The 9288-nt window shown below is 39.0% G+C and overlaps 1 protein-coding gene across 1 annotated transcript in view; it reads right to left on the bottom strand.

Annotated features, from left to right (window-relative positions):
• Nucleotides 1–2694: 2694 nt before the first annotated feature.
• DCAF13 (DDB1 and CUL4 associated factor 13) overlaps nt 2695–9288 on the bottom strand; it is a 29071-nt gene continuing 22477 nt past the window's right edge. Inside the window, exons 8-11 of the mRNA XM_066379286.1 lie at nt 8758–8922; nt 5984–6119; nt 4457–4620; nt 2695–3590 (exon numbers count right to left, since the gene is read on the bottom strand). Coding sequence (XP_066235383.1) covers nt 3503–3590; nt 4457–4620; nt 5984–6119; nt 8758–8922 — 553 coding nt within the window. The 3' untranslated portion in view covers nt 2695–3502. The remainder of the gene's footprint in view (nt 3591–4456; nt 4621–5983; nt 6120–8757; nt 8923–9288) is intronic.

The raw sequence follows: 9288 nt of genomic DNA, 5'->3' as shown, positions 1-9288 counted from the left end.
GACCACTTGCTGTCAGCTTAACTACATGGTCCTAGAAATGCCAGCAATTCATCTTCACAGTGATACCTGTTCTGGTATCCCCCAGTCCCAGAGCCACAAACCTCAGCCAGCATCACTATCTGGCCTTTAATTCACAGGCATGAATCCCACTCATCCAGGGAACCTACTTCATAGCAAACAAGGTGAGAGTGGGCCCAACCCTGGGTCCCACAGGTCATACCATATGCACGCAATCCAGAAATATGGAGTCTCATTGATCACTAAACAGCCTACTGATGACACAATGTAAGCACCAGCTCAGATGCAGTATGCTGAAAAGATTGGGTACCATCCTATGGATGTATTTAGCATACATACATGCAAACCTTTATATTGGTCCAAGAACTAAGAGAGAGTAATGGCTCCAATTACCATCACTTCCAGCGACCCACTGAAGTACTCTGCTTTCCATTCTAAAACTCTGGGCTCTGCAGGGTTGGAAGTATTGGTCACCAAAGGGCCACACCCTTGCTAGGGCACACAACAGAAGTTGTACTGAACTACATGCTATGACTATCACCAATTCTTTTGTACTCTTATGTCCAGGGAGCAGCAGGCTAGAAGAGTAGTCAGCCTTCTGGTAAGGGTAATGACTTTGACCAGCATGGGGGGGGAGGACTGGAGAAACAGGAGAGACTCAGCTGGTCCATTTGGTGCCTGCTGGAATTCCCTTGCTCCACTGTAATTGTAAACAGGTATGAGTAGCAACCCCAGCCTGAGAAGGATATGGTTACCTAAGGTTCAGATACCTCAGGAACAAAGATTTGAGTCACATTATTAAGTAAGCCATGAAGACCTGCTGAGGAGATAGAATGATGGAAGACAGACAATAAGTACCAGTTTGGGCTCTTCAGTGTCAGGGGTACCAATCATCCAACCAAACTCCCTCTTCTGAGCGGCACAGGGAAGAGTTGCTCCCCAACCCGGTAAGAAGTTGGTCTGTACGGCACCAGGGGTACAGCCGTAGAAACGCTCTGCTCAGAACTCCCTCAAGGGAGCTGGCAGGAAGCACAGCGGCCGAGTCCAGGTTTCCGGCCGAGTCCAGGCTGCCACCCCTCTGGATTCACCGCTGCACTCACTGCAAGGCCACGCTTCCCCAGGGCTGCTCCCAGCCACTGCCTGAGCACACGAGGGGCCTAGTGCTGGCCCGTTCTTGCACAACATGGAACCCTTTGACAAGCTACGTTGGCCTGAAGACACCCCATCAGCCTGGCCCAACCTTTTTAGAACTGCTCTGCAGTCCAAGGCTCTTCCCACTCAGTCCCCCTTCCTTCCTGCTCTCCTGTCACAGGAGTCCAGCCCACAGCAGAAGGCTCTCCCTGCCTACTCCTGCTCCCTCCTCTTCATCCTTCACAGCTCCCTTTCATAAACCGCCTTCCTTCCTTACCACATCTAGGCAGCTTTTTAAAGAGCTCAGCCTGACCAGGCGGTGGTGCAGTGGATGGAGCGTCGAACTGGGATGCAGAGGACCCAGGTTTGAGACCCCGAGGTCGCCAACTTGAGCGCGGGCTCATATGGTTTGAGCAAAAAGCCTACCAGCTTGAACCCAAGGTCGCTGGGTCCAACAAGGATTTACTCGGTCTGCTGAAGGCCCGTGGTCAAGGCACATATGAGAAAGCAATCAATGAACAACTAAGGTGTTGCAATGCGCAATGAAAAACTAATGATTGATGCTTCTCATCTCTCTCTGTTCCTGTCTGTCCCTGTCTATCCCTCTCTCTGACTCACTCTGTCTCTGTAAAAAAATAAAAATAAAAATAAAAAAAATAAAATTAAAGGGCTCAAACTGGCACACATGCTCATGCTTACGGCTCAGCATTTGCATATTTTCTTTGAAAACACACCCAAACTAATAATATGTTCATAAGAAACTTGGTTCACCTTTAAAGTCAAGTCATTGAAGGCCTACAACAGATCATAAAGATGAAAAGATAGATGGCTGATCCCTCTCAGCCTTAAGAAAGATATGATGAAATGTTTAAGATATCCAAGAAAGCATAAAAAATTAACAGAATAAACAGAGCTTAATAAATGAACCTCCCTCCAGGAGCTGAAGTCTCCTGTGTCCCACCCTCACTGTATCCTCCCTCTCCGGGTTTGCTCTTTATCAGCCCTGTGCATTTCTTCATCTTTTTACAACAAATATATGTAGTCTTAAATAACATTTTTTCTTTGGATTCTTTTAATGTCTTCTTTACTTAAAATTACCTAAAATTGGCACTGGCCAGTTAGCTCGGTGGATAGAGCACTGGCCCAGCATGCAGACGTCCCACGTTCAACTCCCCGCAGGCCACACATGAGAAGCAACCATCTGCTTCTCTTCCCATCCCCCTTCTCTCCTTCTTTCCCTCCCACAGCCAGTGGTTTGACTGGTTCTAGTGTCAGCCTCAAGTACTGAGGATAGCTTGGTTGATTCAAGCATAAGTCCCAGACGGGGAATGCTGGTGGATCCAGGTCAGGGTGTATGTGGGAGTCTGTCTGTTTCCCCACCTCCCGCTAAAAAAAAAAAAAAAAAAAAAAAAGCTTCCTAAGATTTAAGTTTATATATTTACAATAGAGTTAAATAAGTTGATGATTAAAAAGAAAAACCCAGCCTACACTACTATTTACAACTTAGTGAGAAGTTATTTAGTAGAAATGGATCAGTTACAATGCTGAGAAAAAGGCTGTTTTATTATTGTGATGTGACCATAAATTATAATCATTATCTTTTATGAAAGTTACAGAATTGCAGGCTGATCAACTTTAAAGTCTCAAAAAGCCAAATATAAAAGCACAATAAATAAATCCAATTGAAAAATGTACTGACATAATTCTTCTACATGTTCTGTGAAATCCTGGGAAGAAACATTACATAATTAAAGCAATATTAAAGGTAACACAAAAGATGTTTGGTCTTAAATGTGAATTTAAATGTATAGTGTCTATAATAATAGATCAGAGCAAAAGTATAATTGCAATTTCTAACAGAAAAAATAAGCTAGTTTGCAAATACTCTGTATTCTCCAATGAAATACAAAGTATTGGATAGTCTTACCAACAGGCCACCTTTTAAAGATAATTTTTCAGGGTAGCTAAAATGAGCAACAATAGTGCTCTACACATATAACTAAACTTTGTTATTCATAGCAAGTACAGTTGACCCTTGAACAATGCACGGGTTAGGGAGCCAACCTCGGGCAGTTAAAAATCCACACATAACCTCAGTTGGTCCTCTGCACTCACGGATTCTCAACCATAGATAGAAAACACTGTTTGGTCCAAGACTGGTTGAATCTGTGGATGCCCAACCTGGGAACAGAAAGAGCTAACTGTTTATTTATTGAAAAAATATCTCCATATAAGTGGATCCAGCCAGTACAAACCCATGTTCTTCCAGGATTAACTGTATTTTTATTTGTAGAGTTTGCAAATCAATACGTAACAAATAATTATTCATCAGTATTCGTAGGAATACCAAATATTATTTCACAACTGCCACTACGTGTTTCTTCTTCTCCGACAGGATCTGCACAGAGCCAGGCTTGCTATGTTTCAGACGATTCACCTCCCTAGAAATAAGACAAAGTACACAACATATAAGCAGGTTTATGAGAAGTCATCTTAACCAAAGAAAACTTTCTCAGAAAAATCTGAGAAATTCACTGGAAAAAACACTTAATGAAAAAGAAAAGTTTTCACAGTAAGATTAGGTAAAAAGCAACTAAAAATAAACTTATTACAAATTCGTATCCTTTATAAGTTAGAAAAATGTGTCATAGTTAAAATTGTTAAAAGGGATTCAACCTCAACATCTATCCAAAGACAGAAAAATAATAATCATTTGTATAATATAACTTTTTTTAAAAAGAGCTCCCTATTAGAATTTCTGTAATACTTTGCATGAATTCAAGAATTAAAAAGAAGACTATTCCACAGGGGAAACAGTGGTGATGAGTTCTGCTTTAGAGTCAAAATGCTAGATTCCAAACGTTATGATGAAGCACATTAGAAAAATTTTTATTTAAGAAATGTGGACAATGAGTTCTTTGCATACTTTATCTTGGAAGACACAAAATACCTCTTAAGTCTAGATTCATTAGAAATCATTTTTAAAAAATATTATCCACTGACAACAGTCCTCTAGTATAAGCAGAAGCATTTTCTTATTTTGATAAAAGCCATTTCATTGTCTGCCCTTTAACTATATTCTCAAAAATAGATATTAGAAATTTTCACAATCTTATATGCTTCTTGCTCTCCCTTTTATATATTAGAAAGAAAAAAACATCAGCAATATGTCTAATGTATAATAATAGCACATAAATTATTTATTCCCTTGAAAGGCAGGTTTTTTGTTTGTTTGTTTTGGTGACATGGGGTGCAGGGGGTTGTTAGAAAAAGGCACTGAGTTAGAGTCAAATTTCTCAAAACGTACTTTCGTCGACGAGCCTCTTTCATGATGCGCTGTTCCTGAATCTGGCTGTAGATAGATTTTGGTAGATGTCGATGACGAGCAATCCGTTTTATGTGAGGATAATATTGAAATTTCTCCTTCAACTTCTGGTTATAATCTTTGGCTGCCTCTTCTCGTGATGTCAGCTGAAAAAAAAATGCATTTGATATTTTAATGAATGGTGTGTTCTTTGTTTTGATTCAGTATAACAAAGCTAGGAGCACCCAAAATTTCCGCCCAAAACTACATTTTTATGACATGCAACCAAAACTGCCAATGTAATTCTCCCACTTGCAAGGCTCTATGAGCACTGAATTTTCTTTTAGGCAGAATTCCTACAACGTAGACAGATTCTGCCAGGTGAAAACAGCAGTGCTGAGGCTGAGGGAGCAGGGTCACGTGCACCACTAAGTTGACCTTCCCCAGGCATAAGTAACACAGAGAACCACCTGTATGAATCACTCAGTTTTTTATTTCCTGTAGAAATACATATTGAAACAGAAAAGAACAAGTGTTCTATTCTGTAACAACTAGCCTTTGTTTAACAATGTTAAGGACGACAAAGATTTAGAGGAACGTTTAATGATGAACTGAAACCCAAGCAATGTAAAACTTAGCAATCATTAAATCTAAAATAGAATTGTCTTTAATTACTGCATATCATCTTGTGCTTTTCCTAACAGGGCTAAGCAGAAAATAACTCACCCTTAACCTTTCCTTCCTAAACTTAAGATGTTTCTGATATAAATACTCCACATGTTTCTTAGATAAAGCATGAGACATTTAGAAAAATATTAAGAATGAAAAAAATAAGCCATAACCCCAAAACCCAGAGGTAGCTAGCCAATGATATTTGTTACATTTTCATTGAATCCTTTTTTAGAGTCTGAAGCTTTCTGTATTTTTTCATCTTTTAAAAACTGTATTTATTGATTGTAGGGGAAGAGAGGGCAGAGAGAAACAGAAAGAGAGAAACATCGATTTGTTGTTCTACTTATTCATACGTTCACTGGTTGATTCCTGGAGTGCCCTCACTGGAGGGCAAACCTGCAACACTGGCACGTCGGGATGACGCTCCAACCAAGCGACCTACCTGGCCAGGGCCGTCTATATTTTATTCAGTGTTTCACTGTGTCTTTAATATTAAAAATCCTCACAGGGACCCGAAGCCTTTAATCTGCCAGATTACGACCAGAAGAAATAGGTGTTCCACATTCTGAGGTTCTAGTCCCTACGCCTTCACTCCCTACACCTCAGAAACACCAAGACTCAAGAGGGCTCAACTATCGTCAAACATCTGAATTAGCGAAGGCCTCTGAAGGTGCTTACCCATGAAAAAAAGTAAATCTCAATACAGACTTCTGTGTTGGTGCTAACATTTTTATTACAACTATGCCAACATGATCAAAATACCTACATATTTCAAATAAATCCTCTTTACAATATAGTGATATCCAATAACATGAAAAACTAGCTTTACTTGACAATGAAAGAAAATGGGTCTCTTACCACACCCAATTTTTCCGAAGCATTAGCTTTCCAGAGACGAATATTCATTTCATCAGATCCGCACATAATGTACTTGCTGTCAGAAGTCCACTTTACACAGATCACATGTTGCATTCTCTTTGTGTGATATACTTCCCTATAGAAGAGGAATTAAGTTAAAACCCTTAGTGTTTTGGTACAAATTTTCTTGACCTACTGCCTAGCAAGTATCAGAATAGTTTTTTGAGTCCAAAGAGAGTAAGAGAAATTCACAAGATTCTATGCTAAGTGCTGGGGAATCAAAAATTATTCCTGTCCTCAGAGAAGTTACAACCCCAAAACAAAAATATAAACAAACTAAGCAAAACTGCATGCCCAGGAAAGTTCACAAAATAACTGAAGACATGTAACACAAATAAAATATGCTGAAGCTAAAGAATTTTGTAACAAGAAATAGATTGTTTTTTGTTTTGGTGTGTGTCTTTTTAGTGAGAGAGGGACAGACAGGGACAGATAGAAAGAGAGAGAGATAAGAAGCATCAACTCATAGTTGCAGCACCTTAGTTGTTCATTGATTGCTTTCTCATATGTGCCTTGATTGGTGGGGGGCTCCAGCTGAACCAGTGACCCCTTGCTCAAGCCAGTAACCTTGATCTCAGGCCAGTGACCTTGGGCTTCAAACCAGTGACCATGGGGTCAGCTCTATGATCCCACACTTAAGCCAGTGACTCCGTGCTCAAGCTGGAGACTCTGCACTCAAGCTAGATGAGCCTGTGCTCAAGCCAGCGACCTTGGAGTTTTGAACCTGGGTTCTCCATGTCTCAGGCTGACACTATTCATAGAGCCAGTGCCTGGCCAGGCAATTGGATTGTTTTTAATAAGCCTCTACTCCCTCCAAATCAATTCTGGCCAACAATCATACTTTACATTTTACAGAAAAACAAAATTAATGCAATGGTATTTAAAGAGCACATCCTGATATGTTGATCCTAATATCTGATTTTTGTTTTGGTCAAATCATTTAAAAAGCTTAACTCAAGTACGACTTGACTTAGTAATGTGTGAAAAGGGAGGGCTATAGAAGTGTCTGATGAGTTAAGAATCATTTAGAAAGTGGAGATGTCAAGTATAACACCTATTTGGAAAGTCTGTGGAACATGCTAAGTGAATTCACAGAAGGTACTATATTGGGAAGTGTGAAGAACATTAAAAGCAAGTAAAAAATAAGGTCAGTAAAAAAAAAAAAAAAAAGAGAGACTTCTGGAGAAATATATTTTCCATATCTGGATTAAAAATGGTTCTTCAAAATGCAGACTACCTGAGAGAAAGGAAGTAAGCTCAGCAAACTGCACAATGAAAGAGCCTATCCTGACGACCAGATCAGAGTTCCTGCTGTTAGAAGCATCTCTGAAGTGCCCTCACACACTGGTCTCGGACAGACAGGTTTGCGCTCCTAAATGAGTCTGTGCATAAACCATAATAAACTTACTTCTACAAGTGGAGACATTAGGTCAGAAAGAACAACCCAGTAAAATGAAAAATAGGAGAGCTAGACTGCTTTTTCCTATCCTCCCAATGCTCTGCTTTCCCAAGACTCAGTTCTTACAATTTCTACATATTTAAGAGGCCCAGTTTCCCCACAGCCATGTAATGAATTTAAGTACCAGGAAATCAATCAGGCTTCGGCAAACATTAAAAATAACTTGTTCAAGTATTAGACCAGTTAATACCAATTATTAGTCCCTTAACCAACCTCTTTACTTGTAAATGCTACAGAATTCTTAATTTCTAGGTGTTTATGCTTGCAAATATGATAGAAACTAACTGCTCCATATGAATGCAATTCATTTACTTAGTTGCTTAGTAATTATTGCATGAAATCCCAATAGAAGCCTACTTTCAAATATTGATTTAACTATAGTTTAAAAAAACCTACTCAAAATTTACTTTAACAATTTTAAGTTCCTTTAAGGGAAAATATTTTTGAAACAGAGATCATTCAAAGCACTGCCTGCATTATCTGATGTTTGGTAATGATCAGTACTCTACGGACCGCACGGAAACAAACTAGAACTAGCATTCAAGTGAATGATGGCTTAGAACACCTGCTGGTGTATCTAAACCCAACAGGAAGACATACTAAGATTGTGATTTTTAAAACCTCCAAATGATATCAGCAGACAATTCTCTGAAAATCAGTTATCAAACTTAAATGTTTTGGAACTTTAATATTTTGTACAGTGATGGATATGCCATTTCATACATTTGTTCAAACCCACAGAACGTATACACCAATAGTGACCTAAGGGAAACTACAGATTTGTGGTAGCTACGATGTGTCAATGTAGGTTCATCCTTGGTGACAAATGTGCCGCTTTGGTGAGTGGTATCGATAATGGGGGAGGCCACGTGTGTAGTAGGGGGTATGCGGGAAATCTCTGTACCTTCTCTTCATTTCTATTATAAACCTAAAACTGCCCTAAAAAAGGTCTGTATTTTAAAAGGTTTACTATAAAACATTTAAAAATAATTCTAAAATAAATGGCTTTGCCATAAGGCGAAAACTAAAATTTCCTATCAACAAATTATATAAATACAATATGCTGTTTAATGAAAGAAACTGCCCAGCAGGCTGACGTTTTGCCCACAGATGATACACTGAAAGCTGGCACTCCAAGTCACACCACCAGGGTAGGAGCCTCATCGCATACACACAAACAAACCTCCCCACAAAGATAATGATCAAGACAAGGAAAAATCAAATAAAAATAAATGGTTTATTGGCAGTAACATACCTGCTTCTACTTTTGTCCACAGGAAAGATTCGAATAGATTTATCAAAACTAGCGGACACGAACTCCTTCCCAGTGGGAGAGTAGTCCACATCAAGCACTGCAGACACGTGATCCATGTGCACCATTACAGGAGTGTCCAGTGCACGCATGTCAAAAGTATACAGGCTGCAAAAGGAGTTTTAATTACTTGACACAAATTCCTTAAAGCAGCATATACAGTAATAAGAGACACTAGTGAGAATAACACCATTAGCTAAATAATGCACGTCTAAATAAACAGCTCAGATCTTCACACAGTGGGTAAGGGCTACAGAAAAATATTAATAGTTTTCATTATTCCTTAAGATTACACTTACATAATTTTTATCCTTATAAACATAAATCTTGTAGAAAATGAGGAAATTCCACACAAGTATAGAGTACAAAACTCATCTTTTAATTCTACTACCCAGAGAAAGTTGGCACAGTATAATTATTTGAGCTTTTCACCACACAAATTAAATGTGTATTTTTAATAAAATTAAAATATGA

The sequence above is a fragment of the Saccopteryx leptura genome, chromosome 3 (assembly GCF_036850995.1).
Source record: "Saccopteryx leptura isolate mSacLep1 chromosome 3, mSacLep1_pri_phased_curated, whole genome shotgun sequence".
Classification (NCBI taxonomy): Eukaryota; Metazoa; Chordata; class Mammalia; order Chiroptera; family Emballonuridae; genus Saccopteryx; species Saccopteryx leptura.
The sequence above is the reverse complement of the archived record's forward strand: the minus strand, read 5'-3'. Positions and strand labels throughout refer to the sequence as shown.